The 24,395-nt window shown below is 46.5% G+C and overlaps 1 protein-coding gene across 1 annotated transcript in view; it reads right to left on the minus strand.

Moving 5' to 3' along the window:
* Nucleotides 1-3,735: 3,735 nt before the first annotated feature.
* SLC6A20 (solute carrier family 6 member 20) overlaps nucleotides 3,736-24,395 on the minus strand; it is a 40,465-nt gene continuing 19,805 nt past the window's right edge. The window contains exons 4-11 of the mRNA XM_037849083.1: nucleotides 21,264-21,491; nucleotides 17,836-17,946; nucleotides 16,696-16,937; nucleotides 15,257-15,419; nucleotides 13,238-13,442; nucleotides 11,142-11,301; nucleotides 8,148-8,313; nucleotides 3,736-6,209 (exon numbers count right to left, since the gene is read on the minus strand). Of these exons, the coding sequence (XP_037705011.1) occupies nucleotides 6,060-6,209; nucleotides 8,148-8,313; nucleotides 11,142-11,301; nucleotides 13,238-13,442; nucleotides 15,257-15,419; nucleotides 16,696-16,937; nucleotides 17,836-17,946; nucleotides 21,264-21,491 (1,425 nt within the window). The 3' untranslated portion in view covers nucleotides 3,736-6,059. The remainder of the gene's footprint in view (nucleotides 6,210-8,147; nucleotides 8,314-11,141; nucleotides 11,302-13,237; nucleotides 13,443-15,256; nucleotides 15,420-16,695; nucleotides 16,938-17,835; nucleotides 17,947-21,263; nucleotides 21,492-24,395) is intronic.

Genomic DNA, 24,395 nt, shown 5'->3' on the forward strand with positions numbered 1-24,395 from the left:
AAAAATAAAAGTAAAGAAGAACACCTGAGTCACCCCCACACACACACCCTATTTTTTCATTTAGTTTTTTGTCCCCATTTTTCTACTCATCCATCCATACACTGGTTAAAGGGAGTGTGATCCACAAGGTTTTCACAATCACACTGTCACCTCTTGTAAGCTACATTGCTGTACAGTCATCTTCAAGAGTCAAGGCTACTGGGTTGCAGTTTGATAGTTTCAGGTATTTACTTCTAGCTATTCCAGTGCATTAAAACTTAAAAAGGGTTATCTGTGTAGTGCATAAGAATGCCCACCAGAGTGACCACTCAACTCCATTTGGAATCTCTCAGCCACTGAAACTTTATTTCGTTTCATTTCACATCCCCCTTTTGGTCAAGAAGATGTTCTCAACCCCACAATGTTGGGTCGAGATTCATCCCCGGGAGTCATATCCTGCATTGCCAGGGAGATTTACAACCTTGGGAGTCAGATCCCACATAGCAGAGAGGACAGTGAGTTCACCTGCCAAGTTGGCTTAGCTAGAGAGAGAGGGTCACATCTGAGATACAAAGAGGTACTCAGAAGGAGACTCTTAGGCACCATTATAAGCAGGTTTAGCCTCTGCTTTGCAGTAATGAACTTCATGATAGAGGGCTTGGCACATCCAACTGCCAGTCAGTGTTTATGAGAACATCAGCAACAATCCAGGTGAGGAAGGCTTCCTAATTTTTTTAATCCAGTTGGTATAAGGTGATATCTTCATTGTGTCTTAACTTCCCTTGTCACTATTGAGTTTGAATAGCTTTACGTAGGTTTTTTTGTTGTTGTGTTGTTTGTTTGCTTGCTTGCTTTGTTTTTTGCCATCTGTGTTCCCAGCTCTGTGCCTGTTGAGATATTTTGCCTTTTTCTGTTTGATTGTCCTTGTGGATTTGTTGAAAATCTTTATATTCTTGAGATTGATTCTTTGTCAGTTGTATGTACTATAGATATTTTCTCTTAGTTTGTGTCTTGTCTTTTCATTTTCTTTGTGGTGGCTTTGGATGAAAGATGTGCATAATTTCAGTGGTGTCAACTTTCCCAATATTTTCCTAAATGATTATCAGCTTTTGTGCCTGTGTAAGACAACATTGCTCAATCTAGGGGGAGCCTTTTCACAGTTTTGCTTTCACTTTTAGGTTGTCAATCCATTCAACATTGACTTTGGGGTATGGAGTGAGGGGAGGATCAGTACCAGTCAATCCATCAAGCTAGATTGTGTGTGGTAATAAAATGGCTTTATAAAACAAGGCTTATTTCTCACTCATACTCTGTACGTTTGAAAGGTTGGCTGCAGACCCAGATTTGATAGAACATCTTCTGTTTAGAACAATGCCAGTTGTCCTGGGACCACACATTCTCCTGACTTTTGTCCAACTTTATTTACTGCTCCATTCCCATTGACCTCCCCTCTCTCCTTCATCTAGTTATCTGTTTCTGGAAAGTAATCTCACAAGGTTGTGGCTGAGGAATTTGGACATGGCCTTAACCGGGCAATTCTTCATTTCAGATGGCATTGACGAAGGTTACTCAGTGGTATTCAGGTGATGAATAGGCTGGTCTAGGGGGCCAAGTTGGTCTGGTGCCTCAGCAATAACGAATGGGAGGTGGACTCAGCTGGTCCTGTTAGCTGGAGCATCTGTGTGTGGCCTCTACAGCACCACAGCCTCGGGGTTGGCGGCAGACTTCTTTGATGGCAGCTCGAGCAAGTGTTCCAGCAAAGTAGATGGAAGCACCTTGGCCTTTTATGATGTATCCTCAATGCCAAGTGTTGTCATTTCTGCCATATTCCATTGATTAAGGCAGTCACAAGCCCACCCAGAATCAGGAGGGTCACAGACCCCACCTCTTAAGTGAGAGGGGTGGCAAAGAAGCTGTGGCCATATTTAAAACATGTTGGAGTATTTTTAGATCTTGGACCTGGGCTCTCTTATTTTCTCCATGTATACTTTCACTCTGGATGATGTAATTTAGATTTGTGGTTTTAAGTAATATATTCCAAATTTAATCTCTATCCCAGACCTCCGTCAGAGCTCCAGATTCTTGTGTTCAGTTGCCTGCCTGATATTTCCACGTGGTTCTCAGGCACCTCACACTGAACAGAGCTCTTGATTTACACTCTCTAGACTGGTCTCATCCTCAGTCTTTCCATCTCAGTAAATGGCATCAGCAGCCCCCCAGTAAGTAGGTCAAGCACTTTGATTCCTTGCCTTCTCTCCATCATGCATCCAGTCTGTCAAAAAGTCTTGAGAATTCTCCCTCCAAAATATAACTCCAACCTGCCTATTGCTCTTCATGTCTATTTCCAAGTCCATGCTGCTATGGTCTCCTCCATGGACCAACCAAAGTAGCTCCTGGAGTGATTTTCCAGCTTCCACTCCTGTGTCCCTCTCCAAACCATTCTTCACAGCAACCAGTCATCTTTGAAGCGTAAATCAGACCATGTCAGGCCCCACATTAAAGCCCTCAGGGATGGTCCATAGCTTTTAGAAGAAAATCCACACTCCTTGCTGTGGTCTTTGAGGCCTTATGTGATTGGGCCCCTGTCCTCTCCGCCAAGCTTTTTCCTTCCAATCACTGTCTTCCCCATTTCAACCACAGGCCTTCTTTCTGTTCATTCCTACCTCAGGGCCTTTGAACTTGCTGTTGCCTCTGCCTGGACAGACCTTCCAGGGATTCTAATGACTAGTTCAAATTCTCTCCTTCAAATTTCAGTTCACAAAGCACCTCATTGACCACCCAATTAAAGTATTGCCCCTCTTTATAGTCACATTGAACTTTTAATTTTTTTTTTTTAGAAATGGTCACAGTCAGGAATCGTCTCATTTATTTGATATCTATTATTTTCTCTCTCCCCTTCCATGCTGTGTCATAAAGGCCAGAGGCTGTTTCTAGCCAGGTGATTACTGTTCCCAACACTTACCCAGTGATTGGCTTATAGTATATGACTTACGTGACCCCTGAAAAGGCTAATGCCATGCAGGTAGGCAATAGTCAGAGGGAATAGTGATTCACATGTAAGAGACTGGTCAAGAATTTCTTACTGGTAGCTGCACTTTTTGCCTTGCAAAAAAGCAGTACAACTCTGTTATTTTTTTTTAACTTGCCCTGACTGATAATAGGGTAGAAAATCATGGGTGAGCTGGTCAATTCTCTGCTCCAGCTTTTCTACTTTTAAAGTGGGAACAGCCATAAGTTTCCTTTTCCATGTAAAGTAACTCATACAAGAAAATCTAATGAAATAGTTTGCACACTGTTTCCCCTTAGGTTGCGTTCTGAGGTGACATTCAAACTTATTGTGGTTTCACTTAGCCCCCCGCCAAAGAGAGACGTTGAGAGATAGACAGACTGCCCACGACACTCCCAAAAGAGTTGTAGAGATTCTGCAGCAGTTCATGGGAGCTCATATTCTGCCTTAAATCCAGTAAATTGGATTATTTTTTTTCTAATTTTCTTATGGAATTGAACCCTTGAGAATGCATTCCTTATGGGATCTTCTTGTGTGGTAGTTTTCATATATTGCGTTGGTGTGGTTTCACTGGTAAACATGGAAAAAGGTGATTAAAAAAAGAAACTAGATTGATATTTTTCCCCTCTTCTTTATTATTTCCCTTTTTTTTTTTCAAAATTAGCTTGTATGCTTACATAAAAAGAGGCAAACTTGTGTTAAGAAAGTAGTTTTAAAACTGCAACCAATAAATAAACAAAAACTATAAATATACTTGCTTAGGATTTTATTTGTGATGACAATTGTTTAAAAAACAAGTATTTCTCTACTTGATTTCCTAGAGCTAAGTCAAGGATCATAAGTGTCCAGTATAAATACAAAGCTCTCTAGAGTCCTGCTGTGGCCATAATGTGATAGTTATTCTTACATTTGTAGGAATGAAACCCCTTTTTCTCTTCAGCTTACTGTAAGGAGGGCGGCTAACTGTCAAAACAGCCACTTTGGTGCCATACCTAGAAGATGGTCAACAAAGAATCATTGGGACAAGATGTATTATTGGCTCAAAGTGATTATCCATAAAGGTGCTGTTTTTAATGAAGTTCACAGAAACCAGAGTAAAACTGAACTGAAACTTGAGATATTTTCATCTGGAGCACATCATTCTATAATGGTGGCATTTCATTTATCTGACTTTAGTGAGCAAAGATTATTCTGTAGAAGTGACTTTTCCGTACATTTAGAAATGCTAAAAAGAAAAAACTTAAAAGTCATTTTTAATGTAATTATTCCTATATGTACCACACAGTTTCCTTCTTTTCTCGAATGGGGCACTATTTCTCAAATTTGGTTGGACATTGGAATTACTTAGGGAGTTTTTAAAAAAATTCTGAGGCCTGGGTCCCCTTCCCAGAGGATCTGATGGAATGGTTCTGAAGCAAAACTTGGGCAAAGAGAGTTTAAGTTCTCCTAGGTGGTTCTAGTGGGCAGCCAAGGTGGAGAACCACTGAATTGAGGAACTGAATAAAGTAACGACTTAGGATAACGAGCATCTTTTCATTCAGGGCTTAAACACATTGATCGATGACTGAGCCTATTTAAGACAGTGACCACGGCTGGTTGTTGAGAAGAGGGACAGATCTGTAAAGATTCAGGAACAGACTCTGTGCTGTGTATTTGCCATTGAGTGCGCCCACTCTTCAAACCTGATGTCTGAGGTTTCTTTACATGAAAGAACCATCTGATGAGAAATCAGAGGACTGAATATTTGGGATGAATAAATGTATGCATTCTAAAGGCAAGTTGATCATTTTATGACTGGACATCAGCTGAAGCTGGAAGTGTTGATACGAGGGCAGCCCAAGACAGCAGAAGACCCTTCTAAGGCTGTTTTGCTATAGGGAAATTTATAACATCAAAAAAAATTAAAGAACAAAACAAAAACAAAGTAGACATCTCTGGCCAACATCCCAAGTGAGTGTTTAAGTGTCCTCAAAGATATCTGTACAAATGTTCCCAAAGAAACTTTCCTGCATTCCATGATCTCAAGGAAGCACATAATGTATAGCAGGGAGGGACCCTGTCACTTTAGGGGGTAACCTGCTTTATGGCAGTAAAAACAGACAGGAGATAAATTTGCATGGGGGACCAATGCTGTATCATAAATATGGAATGTGTTCAGTTACGAGAGGCTCTGTTTGAATTATATACATTTTAGAAAACTCTTATGTACAGATAAATAATAAAATTGATTATGGTGATGTTTGGGTTTTCCCTATAGAGAGTTGGTCATCGTGTCCAAACGTAACATTAAGTCTATGGGGAGGTCAGATTCACTTTCCTCCTCACAGTGGCTTCTGGCACCTTTTGCAGAGCACTGAGACACGCTTGAGCAGAGTCTCACTGTACACACGCCTCTCCTCACGTAACCATGCCAGCAGTGGTTTGGGATTGCAAGCTATATTTGGGACAGCTTTTGTAGAGAGGGCTAGCCCTGGATTCAGATTAGAAAAAGGTGACCTTTGGGGGGGCCCAAAGGTTTGCCCTCTTTATGATCAGCCGATCCTTTTAGCATTTAAAGAGCAGGAGACAGAGAGCACTGAAATTGCATATTCACTATGACTGAAAAAAACAGAACTCATTTTGCATCAGTGTCATTCACATATGTCCTTTCAGGCACTTGAAAACTCAGATTGTTCCAAAAATGAGTACCCTCTAATATTTTGGGGTCTCTTTTGAAAAAAAATTGCTTAAATTTAATTCCATAAAAATTACAGTCAATTTCACCTCACAGTGGGCCTTAATTCTAGAACTTTCCTGGAATCAGGAACGCAGTTATCTTCAAGCTGCCTCCCCAGATGGCCAAGAGGTAGCACAGTGCAACCTTGGGAGGGCAGGAAGAGCCAGTGCATGAGTGGTAGAGAACTCTCGAAGGACTCTCCTTCCTCCAGATCTTCCCATCTTCTTCAAAGTCAGGAAGCTGATGGGCTGAGTACTTCTGGCCTTCATATTTTAAAAAGCAGTTGAGGAGGCTCCACCTGCAAAGAGTAGCTGTCCAGTTGTGAGCAGCAGGTGCAGTCTCTGGGAAGCCTGCTTCTCAGGCCACCGGGGCGGGGTCTTCCCTCTGGAGGTGGCGCATGACCCAAGTGCCCAGGGCCACCAGGGGGATGCACATGATGGAGGAGGCCACGAGCAGCCCAATGATGGCCAGGGCGTACGTGGGGTAATCCTTGGTCACAAGCTGGCCCTGAAAGGAGACACTGCATGTCAGCAGGGAGCAGGGAATGAGAAAGGAACCTCCCCAAGCTGCACCTTCTGAGAACACTCACCCTCCAGGCCTCAGGCCCTGCAGCATGGTGGAGAGGCCGTGTGTGATGGATGGAGAGCACGTGGAGCTGGCATCCGTAGGCCCTGGGCCCCCCATCTGCAGTTCACTAGCAAGCATGCTGGGTAGGTTAACACCCTCATCTTTTTTCTCTTCCACAAACTAGGAATAATAGTACCTAATCCAACCAGTGTGCTTAGAGCTGTTGTTTGGACCTGCCCATAAATAGCGCCCACAATGAATAACCAAGAGCCTTTCATTTGAGTCACCACTCAGGGCACTAGATGTATGTTCCTCCCCTTAGCCCAACACTCTCCAGTAGATCTTTCTGTGGTGATGGAAATTTTCCATGGCTGCACTGTCCATATGGTGGCCACTAGTCACCTGTGACTACTGAGCGCTTGAAATGCAGCCAGTGTGACTGAAGAATTGAATTTTAAGGTTCATTTAATTTTAATTTTAATTGAAATTTAAAGGCACGTGTGGCTAGTGGCTACTGCATTGGATGGCACAGCTCTAGTCTCCAAAGTCGTCTTGAGGGACTGACTTTTGGATTTAGTTGGTGGAACAGTGAGTGTTTCCCTAAATGCAAAGGCTTTAAGGCTGATGAGAAACCTAAATGAGGCCAAAAAGCCAATGAATGCCAGTCTCGCCAAATCCCACCTTTTCATCTCCATCAAGGGAGGAGGAGTTTGCTGTAAACCAAAGTGTGGTTTGTAAACTAAAATGCCATGCACAGTGTGGTGTGGGAACCAGCCCACAAACCTTTTGTTCCTTGTCTGATACTCTTTTTATTCTGTGCTGATCAGTACAGAAGTTGAGAGGTAGCATTTAGAAACTTACTCGACGTGACAGAGTAATCTATTGCCTGCTGAATCTAATAATTAAAAAAAAAAATGGCACTTGTATTTTGCATGTCTCTTTTTCCCCATTTCATTTTTCAAAAAACTTTTTTGTTGTTCATCTTTTACGAACCCAGGCATTCAAGGCTGCTATGGGTTGGTTGTTCCCCACAGTCTGAGCCTCACTCCACACCGCTGTTCCAGCCAAACTCAAGGCAGGGTTTTTAAGCCTCCCCTGCTCTTTGTCGGTCACGTGCTTGCCTGGAGCCCCGTAAGCTGGTGGGCTGCATCTTTGACACCGCTCTCTGCACACACACACTATCTACTACCCACAGGAAAGAAATCCATATTGGCTGGTAGATAGAGGACTTTCCTCAAAAATTAAATTTTCTCTATGAAAATATCTGCATGAGGACAGCCAGGGCTGATCCTTGGGGGAACACACCTGTTTGGCTGCCCTGCTTGTTAAAATGTTGAAGCTCTGTCCCTCTGGTTGGTGAGCAGCTGCTCCGCCACCTCCCACCCCAGAGAGCCCACTCTGTTCCAGCCACAGGGGCCAGCTCAGCCCCACCCCAGGATCCAGCAGCTCAGTGTTAACCTGCGCCCCAGCAGGGCCCTCCAGGGCTCGGGTCAGAGGCCTTGCCGTCCAGGCTTGCTTGGCCTTCCTAAGGAGGCTAAGGGAGGAGTTCAGAGGGCCTGCTGGCTGAGGAAAAGTATGTTGTCCGGAAGGCAGAAGCCTTAGCAGGGAGACTTTTTCTCAGCTTCTAGGAGAAAAGTCCACTGTGAAGCTTTGACAAGGAATCTTCCTTTTCACTGTAGCATGTTTAAAAACGCCAAGCCCAGCTCTGCTACCCTGGGCTGAATATTTTTAAAGACTTCAGTGATGTTTCCATGTTATGACAAAGAACCTACCCACACCATTGAAAGGAAATATTTCTTTGGTCTTAAAAAACTAAAGGCCTGTGCGCACAAGTGACCTCGGGGGCCCCGGGGCCGGCGCTGCAGTGGAGGGAGATACCTGGGAGGCGTCCCAGGCTTGGTACTGCAGAGTCCCTGTGAGGATGTAGTCACTCAGGTAGAAGAGGAAGAGGCTGATGATGAGCAGCGGGCTCACGCCAGCCCACATCACCTTCCAGTACCAGTTCAGGTTGCAGCCGGTCATGGCCTTAAAGTCACTTTCAAATCTGTTTGGAAACGGGGTAGAGAAAGTCTGGATTATCCATGTCGTCAGAGGTGAGTGGGTCCAGCTTGCACGTCCCTGTTAGCTTTGGAAGATTCTGTTCTGAGACCACTGAGGTGTATAGAAGATCACTGAGCCCGTCTGTGGCACCTCCTGGGGAGAGGGCTGGTGGGCAGTGGAGAGGAGAGAAGGGCTGAGGCCACCACAGAGGGGCAGCAAAGCAACCCCTTACAGAAAAGGGGACATCAGGAGACACCTTCCTGCTGCTTGGCATAGACCATAGAGGCAGCTTCCAGGAATGGTGGGAAATGCACAGCAGAACATCTATTGAGTCCTCAAGGGTGGGATGCCATGGGTGGCTTCACTCCACCCTTCTCCCTCCCTGCTGCCTTTGCCTATCAGTGGCTCTCCTCCCACTGGAAATGTCTCCAGAGAAGAATCTCTTTTGTCTCTTGAAACCAGAAGCCAGTTTTCTTTCTGGGCAGAGGGAAAGCCAGACCTTCAGCTGAAAGGACTTTGGTCGTGGCCTGTTGGAACAGTCCTGGAGACGAGCAAGAACACTGCTTTCCAAACCCAGATGCCTGCACACAACCTGCGTGGCATCTCATGTCTGCAGACTATCTCTGCTACTTGATATTTTTTCTTTAAACTTACTTTTTAAACTAAACCTAGCAATAGCATCCATTTTTTCATGGACTTGATAGGCTGGTATGTATTTTTCTAATATACACACAAGTAAGTGTGAGAAGTATCTTCAGCACTTTGGGAAATGCTGACCCAGCCCAGTCCCCATTTCACTAGGCCAGGGAACCAAGTCCCAGGGCTGTGGTGTGACCCACCGAGGGCACCCGGCTCCCCAGGCACCGAACCAGGCCTGGAACCTGGATTGGTCTCCTGCCTGCAGTCCAGGGCCTTTAGGACTGCTCCTTTAGGACAGGCGGCTGTGGCAGGAGGGGCTGGAGTGGAGCGGGGGCGTGGCTGTCACCAGCTGCAGCCACAGCCACCTGCTTCGTGACCAGAGTATCTACTCAAGACTTGTCCCATGCTGCCACCAACCTAGCTGACTCTAGGCTCCAGGCCAGGAATATTCATGTACATAACATGAACATCTGGGATTTTCAGAAAGGGTTTGGGGGGTTCTTGTCCCTTCACACACACACACCACTCTACCCCCAACTTTCCTGCATAGAAAAAGGTGGAAAGAGCTGGCTGCAGAAAAAAGGTGGCAGCACACTGTCACCAGGTGGTCACTAGATGGCGCTGTCTCCTAAGCCTGCCGAAGGACTCGCTCTCCCAGACAGGCTCACCCACCAGGCAGCTTATAAAATTTTCAGGGTTCTTGTTTTTCCCTCTTCCCCATCCCTTACCACCAGTCCCTTTTGAGGAAATTGTGTTCCCTCTCTCCAGCGACCTTCAACGGGCCCTAGGCTGTGTTCCTCTCTGCCCCAACCTTCTCTCTTTGCCTAGAAACACCCACCCCCTCAGATGAGCAATCTCCTCTTGCTATACTGGCATTACCTGGAACATTCCCAGTATTAGCAGTGAAAGTCCCACATCCTGGGAAACCCCTCAGTCCCAGCAAATGAAGACAATTAGTCACCCTAATACTAGCTTCCTCAAGAAGTTAGTGCGGGGGAGGGGGGGGTGAGGGTATTAAAAAAGTATTTCTTCATCAGAAATAAGTTTTGGAAATGCTGCAAATCACAGCCCCTTTTTTGAGATTCACAGCACTCTTCAAGGCTCTGATAAGTCCTGCAGGAAAGAAAACTATTTGGCTTTGTTTAACTTGTTATGTCCTCATTATTTGATCGTGGAAATCCCTCAGCATGGGACACAGTGGGAAACACTGATCAAGGCGCTACCACCTCACAGAGTGTCCACAGCTGGCCTGCCAGTCTCTCCCCCAACCAGTTTTGGGAAACAGAAGAGACTGGGGAAGTGGGAGGATAAAACAACTTGGCACAGCCTTCTAATCTGGGCTTCCGTTGGAGCAGCATTCCTCATTGTATAATGTGCCCCGGATCCCTGGAGAGATTGTTAAAATGCAGGCTCTGATCCAGAGATTCTGCATCTCTAACAAGGTCCCTAGTGACGCTGATACCACTGGTCTGGGAAACACACTTGGAGCAGCAAGGCTGTCCTAGACCAGTCGTTCTCAAAATGTGGGCCATGGACTGGCAGACTCAGCATCACTAGGGAACTTGTTCGGAATGTGAATCCTTGGCCCCAGCCCAGGCCTGCTGAATCAGAAACTCTGTGGGTGAGGCCCAGCAGTCAGTGTTTAAACAAGCCCCCCAGTGGTTCTGATGCTCATGTCTCAAAGCTGTGCTGGACCAGTGGTTCTCCTGCCCCAGCTGTGCATTCCATCACCTGGGGGAGATTTAAAGCATTCCAGCGCTGCACTGTGCACCACAGTCAGGAACCTGACTGCATTTTGATTCTGTCAGATTTTCTAGGGTGCAAGTTTATCAACTGGACTTTGGTCAGGGCATCTCAATATCCTGAAAAACCCTGATCTTGGCTGATGATCAGAGCATCATCTAATGCCTTGGAGGCATGATTCCCTGCCCCATAAACCTCTGGAGTCAAGGGCAAACATCCTATAATAAAAAGTAGAAATACAGGAAATGAAGAGAGGCTTGGCTGAAGGCAAAGTGAGGGTGGTAGTAAGGCAGAGAATTAGGTGAAATCTGTGGGCAAAAAAGAAACTTTGAAAAACAATGCCAAGCTTAAAGGGAAAAGTGTGAAATGCACATTAGGTGGGTTTCCTTGTGGGGCATGGCCCTTGTGGGTTGGTCTCCTGTGCAACTGGCAGTGGGTCTGAGGCCTCACCTCCTCAGCCCGTACACGTAACACACCGCGATGATCTCCACCAGGACGATGAGCAGCAGGGGCAGCGTGGCTGCGTAGTCGTTGAATATGTCAAACCAGTAGCTTCCAGTCTCCATGGTGAACACCATGCCAATGGCGCAGTTGATGAGGCACACCAGACCTGTGGTTCACGAGACCGCCTGCTCAGCTGGGATGCCACTGCTGGGCCCTGGGGTAGATAGCACAGGAAGCCCCTTGGCCCCCACCTGCTCATCTAGTTTTCTATGGGGCAGAAGGAGCCGTGGACTCCAAAGGGGTCAGACTTTGGCCCATTGGTTCATCTGTATGGGTTGGAAGAGCTGTCATGGTTTTGCTTCTCTGAATGTGTATGTGGGGTATGTGGGTGCATGAGGGGTGGGGTGCGGGAGGGCAAAGCTGTCCCAAAGAGTGTCGGCCAGCATCACTGATGTTAATTCATGGAGCTGTCCTGCAAGGGGACATCCGACTCAACAGAAAAGCAAAAGCTATCTGGGGAATCTCATCCCAGCTGTTGGGTCTGGTGATGGTGTTTATCCTGACAGTTCAGCCCCCAAGCAGATGGGAGGTGGATCGGGAGAGGAGACTTGAGCTATGGTGCACCTCAGGACTTCCTAGAGAGGACCCGTTTCCAACCAGAAGGGGCGGGTAGGGAGAGGAAGAAACTAACGTTTGCCCGGCTCCTGTGTGCCAGGTACTTGGCATGGATTGGATCCTCAAACCTCTGAGGTGGGTATCAGGAACTTCGTTTTACAGATGGAGAATCCAAGGCTCAGAAATTTTAAGTAACTCACTCAAGATCCCGCAGTGGGCAGAGTGGGATTCAGACCACAGGCCTTTTGCTCCCCTAACCTGGGTTCTTGTCCCAGTCCCCTTGGGGCTGAGTCCCTTGGACACCCCGTGAAGTGTTTGATTCTGATGCTCCCACCTACCTTTCCACTGCCACACTGTTCTCCGCCAGCCCACCAAGCCCCACTGCCATCCTTGAGATGGGTGGGGCAGAGGGGAATACACAAGAAACAAGGGGTTGTGCGCTGGACGGGGAGCTAAAGCACACCTAACGCTGGCTGTTGAGGCGCGGTCCAGGAAGCATGCCCAGGGCCAGAGGGCTCTGAGGAAGGGCGGGAAGCTCCACCTAGTGTGGCCAGGACTTCAAGGGAGAGAGGATGAGTCAGACTGGGAGGAGGGGCGTCCTGGATGGGGGAGAGCAGGGTCATCCACACACATCCACACAGAGGGGTGGGTGACCGGTGACCACAGGGTCCACGGGACACTGCCTGGTTGGAACGTAGCAGACGGGTGGTGGAGCGAGACAGTGGGGGATGTGATTGGAAGAGCAGTTTCTTTCCCTAAAACCCCAGTGTCCATCATTGGAATGGAAAAATAAGTTGTGGAATGTGGCCTTAACGCTGGATTATTACAAAGGCATGGAAAGGACAGCCTGTTGCTTTTACACAACACATGTTGCTGTCACAATCACAGATTTTGAGAGAAGAAAATAGACACAAGGAGTACATTCTATATATTTCATGTATATGAAGTTCAAGAACAGAAAAAACTAGTCTAAAATAGTAGAAGGGAGAACAGAGGTTACCTGGGGGGAGGTGGAGGTTGTTGCGTATTGACTGGGAAGGATCTTTCAGGGGTGCAGGAAATGTTCTGTATCTTGACCTAGTTGATGGTTACTTGGGTGGATTCATGTGTAAAATTCATTGAGCTGTGCACTTGGGCAATGTGCACTTCGTAATTGCTATACCTCCACTAAAACAAAAACAAAAGCAAGTTCTCTTCTAGCTTGGAAAGTGGTGAGTGCCAGATTATGAAGTTTGGCCTTTTCCCAAGGTTGGGGCAGTTGCCACTCCCCCATGATAAGGAGAACCAAATGCACAGGATAAACCACCCCACCCTGGTCCCCAGATTGCCCAAGACGAGGAGAAGATCCTGGCAGGATTGCCACGGGGTTGTCGCAGTCCTCTGTGGCCACCCCAGCAAGCCCAGAGCTCCTGAGGAAGCTCATTCTTCTGCTTGCCCCACATCCCATCCCAGCCCCCCCAGTCCTCTCCACCAGCTGTTCCACTGACCTGAGATGGCCTCCTTGGGCAGGTGATAGGAGATGACCTTGCTGTCGGTCAGAGGGGTGAGGATGGCCGCCGTGTTCCCCAGCATGCTCCCAATGCCCAGCATCAGCAGCATGAGGAAGTAGAGCACCGACCACAGCTGGGACACCTCCATGTTCTTGATGGCCTCAGTGTAGACGATGAACGCAAGGCCAGTCCCCTGGACTGCCTGCCCATGGTGAGAAGGCATCGGTTACCCACTCAAGGGACTTCATCACCCTCCTTAAACAACATGATGCTCAGCAACTTGGGGAACTTTGGAACTGGACTCCCATTTCCGCACCCATGAGAAACCACATTCTGAGGTTGGGTCCATCTGTAGACCAGCCCTTCAGGCTCAGCTGGGCTGAATAGAATGTGAGCTGTCGGGAGTCCATATTTTCAAGTAGGAGAACTTTCAGTCACCTTGGAACACTGAGTTCCCCTCTGTCTCCCCAATCCACGTAAATTCTGGGTAAAATATAATCAAAGCAATGTTTGGATAAACTCAGCTTCCAATATCATGACTGACTAGGGTTTCTGAAGCCTTGGTGGCTGGAAGCTGAGGTTGGTCCATGGGGTCAGACTGGCAGGAGCCAGATGGTGGGGATGTGGCTGGGCCAGCAGGCAACTGGGAGGGGCAGGGGTGCTCAGTGGCCATATTCCTAGGGCAATGCCTTTGTGGGGATTTCAAAATGTGGAATAGTCCAAGTTGGGGGGACTGAGCCTGGAATTCCTGCTTAAAGATGAATCGCTTAAAGAGGTCGAAAGGGGTTTGGAGGTACCCTCTGGCATCCAGCAGAAGTAGATACAGACCCACTAGGGGGAAGCTCCCCTAATTTAGGCCTGCAGGACTCCCAGAGATCAAGCATGAGCTCACATAGATTTACAAACCCACAAGAAGACAAGCCTGTGAGTGAAGAGTGAGCCGATACAAGAAATAACCCATTTAGAATACCCACCCCCCAAAGGGTGGCATGTGTTGGATTGTCAGCTCGATGGCACACCCATGGGAGGCAGTGCAAACTGCCCTCAGTGCAGACAATTCTCTGCAGAGAGTTTAAAAACAATTGTAAAACCTACTAAAAGTTGATCTGCTTTTTGTTATTATCATGACTAGCAATTCTAAACAGTATCAGTGGTAAAATTCCAATTCAAATAAAACTTCCTAAAGGGATTTTTTTCCAGCGGAGCTTGTCAACTGACCCTAAAATTCATGTGAAAACATAAAGGTCCTAACATAGCAAAGATAATTCTTTAAAATATAAGTAAGGATGATTTTAGTAGCAACATTTGAAAATATCCCAGTGTCTCTTAGAAAGGAAATGGAGAAATAAATTGATATATGAAGATGATGGAATAAAATGCAGCACTTGAATGAATTGGATTCCATATGTGTTTTATAGACAGGTCTCAAAAATAAAATGTTGAAGGAGGAAAGTAACCCCCAGAATCTCTTATTTCCATTTTAAAAATGCCTACAAAAAATAATATGATTTAAGAATATCTATATGGATAATAGAAATGTAAAAATGAGGGTTCTCGCCCCTGATGAGTAGGAAATAGTTTGGGGCTGGTAACAAAGGGAATTTCAACTTTGTCCCTGAAATCTTCTTTTCTTTTGTATAAAACATTATAAACCCCAAATGATAAAATGTTTATAATTGTTCATTCTGGGTGGTAGATATATAGGTGTTTGTTATGTTATTTTCTATACTTTCCTGTAATTTTTAAACTTAGAGGAAAGACAAATGGAAGGAAGGACTAGAGAATCCAAAGGAACTTTCTAATAATTCGGATTCTGTGCAGCACCTAAAGATAGTGGTGGTCAAGGTTCTCTTCTCTTCCAAAATTGACAGGGAAAATAATCCAGTCTTCCTTGATTGTCAAGGAATGCACATATCCCCAAGTCATACTTTCTTATTGGCAGTCCCAAAGGCACCACTTGCAGCCTCCCCTGTGTTTTCACAGGAGATAAGCCCACCACCTTGCCAGCCATCTTACCGTGTCTAGCTCCGATTCCAAGCTGCAGTTTTTAATTTGTGGGAACACCTCGCTGTATTTGCTCGGGTAGGCAGACGATAGGTTGGCCTTCACCTGCTCCAGGTTGCTGGCTGTCAAAAAGCCATCTTCAAGGTCAAAAGAATTGGTGAGCAGCAGAATCACCCTGGGGGTGGGGGCAGACTATCAGATTGACCTGCACTGATGATGTGAACTGTTGTGGCCAAACTCAGAAGCTCAAGGGGCTGAGTCAGGGCTGCCCATCCCCTGAGCCTTTTCTTTTCTGATCAGGTGAGGCTACTTTAGACTCCTGTGCTCTCCAACAAAGGGAATCCATTGATCGATGACCCTTTTAAAGGGCAGGGTGATTTTGAATGACTTTGAAGGAGCCTCAAAAATGATCAATGATAACCAAACCCACACAACCAGGCTATTTTAATATCTGGACCAGCCTTGTCCAATAGAATGTTTGGCAGTGTTGGAAATGTTGTATGTGTTGTCCAAAATGGAAGCAGCTAGACACATATGATAATTGAACACTTGAAATGTGGTTAGTGTGATTGAGGAACTGAATTTTTTATTTTGTCAAATTTAAATTTAAGTTATAAATAGCCACTTGTGACTACAGTATTGGATGGCATAACTTCTAGATGATTCTTTGTGTGTATAATATATATATGTAAGAATACATATAAATGTGTATATGTATATATAAATGTATATGTATATATGTGTATATGTATAAATGTGTATATATGTATATATAAATGTATATGTATAAATGTGTATATGTATATATGTAAATGTGTATATATGCATATATGTACAATGTATATATGTATACATATAAAAGTGTATATATGTACAATCAAATTTTAAGATTCTTTTTATGGAGTAAAACAGGCTCTTTGCTGTTTACAAGGTTATTTCTGAGTTGCAAAAATTATCTCCCTTCGCCCTCATGTTTTTAATACTTCCTTTATTCCCCCATTCAATCTTGGCTACAGATTGACAGATTGCATCTGTAGTAGGATGTTTCTTGTGTATTTAGGTAAAGGATGCAGAAAGTAAGTGCTACAATCTATAATTTGTAGTGGCTCAGCTAAAGAGCTCTTGGTAACTTCGGAGAAGGGGGAGGGGATGGAGCAGAAGACACTCAAGTTTGTTGTTGAATGCCTTATTCCGCTAAGTGCTTTGAACGTGTTAAACCCACCCTCATCCCTGCACGGCTCACTCTGACTTGCCCAAGGCCCCTCAGGAGAGGCCCTGTGTGTGCACATGTGGAATCTGAACCCTGGGTTGAGGACTCCAAATCTGGAGCTCTTTGCCCCCCGTGCCTCGACTCTGTGGCATCCACCTCTTCCCAGTTGCCCTTTGCTCCGAGCTTTGGGGACTCACCTCCCTACTTCAGGCCCGGGGGTCAATGGGCTGCCCAGGCTTACTTGTTTAAGCAAGTTTCATAGTTGAAGGTGGCTTTGAAGCCATAGATGGAGAAGGTGACGATGCTGGCAAATATGGAGGTGGAGCTGTTGATGAGGGACACGATGATGGCGTGTTTCTGGCAGTTGGTGGAGGGCTCGTTGTAGCTGGCGAAGGCGATCAGGCTGCCGAACCCCAGGCCGAGCGAGAAGAAGATCTGAGTGGCTGCGTTGATCCAGGCCTTGGGGTTGGCCAGCTGCTCCACCTGCAGGGCCAGCAGGGCCGGGGCTGAGGGAGCCTGGGCGAGCCTCAGCAGAGGGAGGGAGGCCCGGAGAGGGGAAGGGAGGGGACTCGCCTGCCTCACGCAGGCAGTCGGAGGCAGGCTTGGGCCTCGGCCCTGTCCACTCCCCAGCTCACAAAACTCAGGGCATTCCTCATGTCCTACCCCCACGCACCTCACCCATAGGAAGTACTCAACTGAAAATTGTCAGGTAAAATCATTCAAAAATGTATCGAGGCCCTGATTGTGCTCAGGGCCTGCACGGCTCTGGGCATCCAGAGTTGGGGGTGGTGCAGCCTGGCAGTAGAGGTCTAGGTCTGGGTTTGAATCCCTGCCCTGGCATCAGCGGTCATTTGGAAATGTGGTGGTGGGGGGTGTGTGTGCATTTTGGGGGATGCTACAGTCATTTTGTTTCCAGGGGCCAGATTTGCTAAAGGAAGAACTTGCTCTGCCCCATAGCACTGAGGTACATTCAAGAGGGATCCTGGAAAACCCTGCTGGAGTGTGGATTTGCCCCTGGAGGACAGAGGATTGCCACGGAAGTGTGTGACGAGGGGGTGAGATGACCGGAGTGATGTTTATGGTCTGGAAGATGGGTTTGGGATAAGATTAGAGTCAGGGAGGCCAGACAGGAGTCTGGAGCAGCACTGGATTGGGGTGGGGGGTAGGAATGGGAAGGAAGGGTGGACTAATGCCCTAGAATGAACAGGGCTTGGAGACTGCCTGGCTGAAGAGGAGATCCAGTGCCCGCAGGTAAGCCACACCCTTCACCCCAGCCTGGCAGGCTCACAGCAACCTCCCTGGGTACATCATGGCATTCACCCAGCCTCTGTCCTGCCCCCTTTCCACCCATCCTCAGGGATCCCTTAGCTCCAGCCAGTACCTTCGGAGTGAACATGTACAGCAGGCCGTTGGTGGATCCGTGCAGTGTGAGGCCCCTGACCAGGTAGACAATGAGCACGCAGTAGGGCAGCAATGCAGTGAAATACACCACCTGGGGCCGGCAGAGGGCAGAGTCAGCCTCCCAGAGACACGGAGACCACAGGGCCCCCTTCTGCCCAGGACTGTCCCTCTGTGCCCATAGAACATCTCAGTGTCTCTGGAAATGGCATCAAGATTCCTGGTCAGACGCAGGTTCTGAGTTTGAGCTGGGTACACGAGGTGACGGGGTGTGGTTGCCCGCATATCATTAACCACCAGGAACTCTCTTATTCAGTAGAGAAGAGAGAACCAGGTACGTGGTTCCTCTGCCCTCCACCGTCCCTTTGTCCAACTTTATTCCAAAAAGGATTTGAGGCAGCCCACAAAAATACAGCTACCAACCTAACATTTTTTAATTGCTAGATAAAGAAATCGGAGTAAAAGGAAAATACGGGCAGTCCAGTAAGATTAGCCCAAAGGAAAAGGCAGCCCAGAAAATATGTGTATGAGGCCCTATCCAGTTTCCAGAGGTGAGCCAAATTCAGCTCTGAGCTTCCCAGTGGCCTAAGCAAAGTAGAAAGCACAACCACTACCAAGATTTGCATTGTCTCCAGAAGAAACAAGTGTTCATGGGCTTGGACGAAGGACAGCTTTCCCTAGGACTGGGACCTGACAGAAGCTTGGCCATGAACACACATAAAGGAAAAGCAGTGACTTGTAGCATAGGGAAAAACATCCCTATAATAAATACAACAGAAAATTTTAGTGTCCTATTTTTTATTTTTTTTTAATGACAACCCTCCTAGAAGGCCTCACTTCAATGGGCTTTAAAAGTACACATAACTAAAATTTTTTGTCAACCAAATTCTCTTTTCCTACTGATGCGCATCACACGTTCAGTGATGTTTTGTCTCAGGTTTTCGTGGTAACTTTGGCAGTATCTCTCATACTCTGAGTAATTCTAAGTTTAACAAAACCTTAACTCAGAAGGCTGAAACTGCATGCACTCAACCCCTCATTTAGGGCTGGAGTGGTTCCATAAAGAGACATGTATGCACATCAGAGCCTCTTCTGCAAAGCAAAGAACTATTTTGCAAGATTGTATTTTTGCGTGTGTAAGCAGCTTCCCTTAGAAGTCTTGGTCCCCCTGTGAGAAACTCAGTTGCTGACCCACGTCCAGATGGGATTGGATTTCCCTCGGCCCTAGTGCCCACAAGGTGGAGTCCCATCTTCCCATGAATCTCCTGTGGCCTCGGCAGTGGCGCCCTGTGCCCGCTCACCATGGGACTGACAGGGAGAGGTGCGCTGCTTTTTATCAGTCTCTTAGCTGGGGTCACTGTAACTTGGGAAGAGTGAACCCACCCAAGATTACAAGAAAATAAACCAGGTGCAAGATGGAGAGGAATAAGTAGAAAGAGAGGGCATCTGGCCAAGGAGCTGAAGAAATTCGAGGGCAAACTGGTGGTCAGGTGTCCAAAGTACAGCAAAAACTCTGAGGATGCTTAGGGCAAGTTCCTGGATTCCCAACCCCTGGATGAACAAGTTTTCCGGAAGGTTCTGCAGGCACGACCAGGGTAGCTCACTTCTCCATCAGGGAAGCCAGCAGGATTGCTTGACATGCGATCAAGCCCTATCTATTGGGAGAATCTGTTTCTGACCAGTCTGGAAAAATGCTTGGAGAGGGTAAAAAAAAAAAACAAAACAGGAAGCTCCAAAAGAGGGGGTTGGGAGATGACAGAAAGTCTTTGACCAAATTAATCCTCTATAAATGGGGCAATTCTGTCACGGAGAAGGTGGGGAAATAGACAATAGGAATAAATACGTTTTTCTGGCATGATACGGCCTTGTTGAACACATTTATAAATGATCTGGAAAAAAGATGGCCTCATGAAATCTTCGAGTTTGCAGATGTCACCTAAGATCTTTTGGATCACATTCATAATAATCTGGCAAAGATAAATTAATATTTTATAAAATATTAATAAAATAATAAATTATAAATTATATTAATATTATATAATAACATAAATTATAAATAGTAATAAAATAAAAGCACTGGCCAAGTTTCATGGTGGGAAAGAGTGAGTTGCTGCAGGCTCTAAGCTTTCCCAGAGAAGAACGCCTCTATCCACTAGCCCCTAAGCTGGGATGATGTGCATAGCATAGGATGGTGTGCTATGGGGCTAAAATGGGGGCCACAACAGTCCTGGAAGCTAGAAGAAAATGCCCTACCAGCCATAACAGTGGGTTGGCACATGGTAACTGGGATGCCATGGGCAGTTCTGGTCGTGATGCCTCAAGGAAAAAGTGATGGGGCTGGAGGAGGCAACTCAGGTAGTCAAGAGGGTGAGAACAGTGGACACTTAGAACTTCTCAGCAGGAAAAATTGCCATTGATTAACTCATTGAAGGTTGGGAGAAAGCAAACGGGGTGGTTCGCCATACCAAGGCCATGGGAAGTCTCTGGTGCAGAGCTGAGTTCTGTCCCTGGTTCTGCCCTCACAGGCTTGCACCCTTGGGCAGGTGACTTTACCTCTCTAGCCTCAGGAAAGTCCTCTGTAAAGTGGGATAAGGAAATCTCCCAGGAATTGGGACAATGTGTGCACCCCAGTCATGGTAGTGGATCTGCCTATAAGGAGCCACTGGGTTTGAGATGGGGCACAGTGGAGACACAAGGGCATCTATTGACACTTGAAAAGGTAGCAGGTGATGGAAACACTCAAAGCAAACCTTGCACATGTTGCAGATTAGAGTTAAAGGAACATCTCATTTCAAGCAGCAGTGTAAACGTGGGGATGCACCAAGGATGAAAGGTTTATAAAGATCAGGCCTGACAGCTCTGCAGGATCATTGAAAGCAGCTTAGAATAAAGGGCCACAAAATCTGCTTCATATTATAATTACTGGGGGAGCTTTTAAAAATCCCCATGCTCAGGTTGCACCCCAGACTGATTACATCAGAATCTGTGGGGGTTAGTAGACTGAGGCATCAGTAGTTTTTAAAGCTCCTCGGGTGATACTAATGTGCAGCTACATTTGCGAGCCAGTGGCTGGGGTGTCTCGGGATGGTAAAGGGAAAACTCACTGCCTAGTTCCTTGGTGCCCCTTGGGCTACATGGATTTGGGGGCTGGCCTGGTACAGAAATACTCATCTTCTTAGGCAGAGGGAAAGTCTTAATTTCAAGATTTGGAGTTGCACGTCAACCACCCCGGCCATCTTTATAGTCACCTCGGGGGTGATTTGTGCCAGCAACGACATCTGTGCTCTCCACCCCAGCACAGCCTCTGCTCCTCGAAGCAGAAGGCAACCTCTTGGTGTTGGCCAAGGCTGGGGCAGAGGCAGCTGCCCCCCACCCACCCCCCAGGAGCCCCTCACTGCTCTGCTGTCCCACCTTGCCAGTTGATTCGGTGCCCCTCAGGATGCACAGGTACACTATGAGCCAGGCCAGGAGGAGGCACAGTGCTGGCTCCCACTGCACAGCCCCGTTCTCCTGGATGGACGGGGAGATGTTGAGCGTTTTCCTGTACCAGAAGTACTGCGTCGAGGAGGCCTTCTCACATTCCTCGTCATAGCTCGTATAGTTGCCATTCAGTGGGCAGACAGACCACGGCAGGGGATCCTTTGGGATCAAAACAAGCATTGTACAGAGAGGTTAGGGTTGAGGCCAAAGGTTGGGGGTGGGGATGAAGGGAGGTGGCCCTGATCAGAACCTTCTGGAAGGGAAGGGCACAGTCCCCAAAGGGCAGGGGGCTGGAGCACCTGACAGCAGAGAGGGAACTGGAGAGTTTGTCAGGGGGTGGGGAGCAGACTTGTGAGTGGGAGAGTGGTGGGATGGGGGCTACCCTCTCACTGCAGCCCACAGTTTGCTGAGGTCTCCTGTGGGAGACTGTAATGTACAAGCGGACAGTGGCCAGGTCGTACGTGACAAAAGAACTCGGGTCCACAACCTCTGCAGCGACCAGAGCACGACAGCCAGGACTTGGTCGCTGACTGACAACTTCCCTGATTTTTACCTCTGCTTCCAACTCAGAACCAGCTGGAGACAGCCAAGTATGCTCCTGAAGCCAATCAGAACGCCCACATCTAGTCAGCCCACCTCCAGCTTGCCCAGGCCAACAGCCTCCCACGGGGGGCACGCCTGCAGCCTTCCCTTTTGTCCACTACGGAGCTTTCCTTCTCCTCTGCCTACCTTTGAGTCTCTGCCAAATGCAAGTGATGGTGGCTGACACCCTTGCTATACTTATATATAACAAGCTCTGTATAAACAGCCTCCCATTTGGGTGGTCTTTGTTTCCACAAATCCCTAGCAAGGCCTGGGATGTATAAGACTTGGCTCCAGCCCTCACAAACTGGCAGTGGAGATGGACATTTCCCCCAAAGGACACTGGGTTTGGAAGCCAGAGGGAGATGAGGTTCAGCCCCACTGCAGCTATCTCGTCACCAAGAGAGGAAAGCCTGCTGGAGACAGACAGAACCTGCTACTAGCGACTTGCGTGTGAGTCAAGCTATACCCACAGCAGTTAGACTTTCTAGAGCCGAGTCAGTAAGACTCTTTTGCGTAAGCCTATTTGAACTGGGTTCTCTGTCACTTACGAACAAAAGAGCCTAAATGGTGCAGGTACTGTTTATCACCCAAGGCCATGTGCTAAATAGAGGTATTCAGCCGGGAGTGGGCACTGATTCCTGCTGAGGGTGTGGGAGAGGGACTGGGGCCCCCACCTGCTCTGCCAGGTCCAGCCCATGTTGATGAGTTTTGTATGTAACCAGGTTCTGTAAACTCAGATTTCATTTGACAAAAAACTGCACTAAAAGAAGAAGACTGGGACACTGCTGAAGCTCATCTATCTTTAACCCCCCTTGCTTCTGAAAATCCACCAATCCCTGAACACCAACCTTCCCAAAACTCTATGTAAGATCACCTCTGGCTTTGTTCTGAAGGCTGCACCTTACAAACAGCTCTCCCTTACAGGTAAACAGGAAGTTCACCTTTTTTTTTTTTTTTTTGCATCAGATACTGTGCTGGTTTGAATCCCATAAAAAGCCACATTCTCTTAATCCATCCCTGTAGGGGCACACCTATTGTGGGTGGGACCTTTTGGTTAGGTTGTTTCCATGGAGATGTGACCCACCCAATTCAAGGCGGGTTTTAATCCTTTACTGGAGCCCTTTGAGAGAGGCACGGAGAGAGAGAGCTGAGAAAGAAAATGCCTTGGAAGAAGTAAGAAGGACCCATAGGAGCAGAAGGAGAGAAATGTCCAGAGCCATTTGAAGACAGCCATTGAAACCAGATCAGCAGATACCACCACGTGCCTTCCCATGCGACAGAGGAGCCCCGGATGCCAGCAGCCTTTCCTCAGAGAAGGTGTCTTCCTCTTCATGCCTTAATTTGGACATTTTCAGGGCCTGAGAACTGTAAATTTGTAACCTAATGAAACCCCATTGAAAAAGCCAACCCATTTCTGGTATATTGCATTCCAGCAGCTTTAGCAAACTGGAACATATCGAGTACAATTTATTATTAGTTCACGAGTTTACAATCTTTTCATCAGTTCATGGTTAGTTACGAATTTCGACTTTGCAACAGACAAACTGGCATGGCTGTGTGTTTATCAAATTCAATCTTTTCAACTCTTGTGGTTGTTGCTATTATCTGTTTTTTATTGCGTATCCAAAATGCCAAAACACAGGTGTAAATTGTGTGAATTTTCTGCACAGTGGACTTATACTCAACAAGGAAAAAAGTTCATTTGAAGCTCTTTGAGCAGTATGTTCATTCAGTATCAAAAATGAAATTCAGATATAAACCAGCATATCAGAGCTAAGCATAAGAGATATATGAGTTCCTCAGCTAGTAGCAAAGAATCTGATATATTCATTCATTTTTGATTGAGAAATCCAGATGAAGAAGATAACATTAACTGAGAGAGAAGTTTAATGGGCTTCCAAACTGTAAATCATTAGTCTTTCAGCCCCAAAGACTGTTTGAACATACTGTAAGCAAAATTTTAAGCAAATTTTATATGATATGAAGTATTTTATATCATGTAAAAATATAATCACTCCATTTACTAAATTTAATCTAAATTTCTTATATTTTTACAGCATTGCCATGGATGCAAGTAATCGCAATGCAGAAAAAAATTTTTCTTTTTGCTTATGCAATATCTTTCTAGTAAAAAGGCTTGCTTATTAGTCTTTTGCTAGTGAAATCCCTTCCAGTTCAGGCATCAGGAACAGTAGAAAATTTTTGCACAGACTGTCTTACTGAGTTGGGAGCTACTGAGGAAAACTGTACTGCTTTTGGTGGAGATGATACAAATACAAATGTTGGTGGATGTTTGCATAAAGGTGCCGAGAGTGTTATCTGAAAGCTTGACCCATTCTGTGAAAGACGCCGGTTCTACTGCCCCCGTTCCACATCATGCTACTCAGACAGCAGCTGATATCCTTCCTGCTGACACTGAAGTAGCTGTCACAAACTGTCCTCTTATGTCAGCATTTATACTCTTTCTACTGGGTGATA

This window comes from Choloepus didactylus, chromosome 1, assembly GCF_015220235.1.
Source record: "Choloepus didactylus isolate mChoDid1 chromosome 1, mChoDid1.pri, whole genome shotgun sequence".
NCBI classification, from domain to species: Eukaryota; Metazoa; Chordata; class Mammalia; order Pilosa; family Megalonychidae; genus Choloepus; species Choloepus didactylus.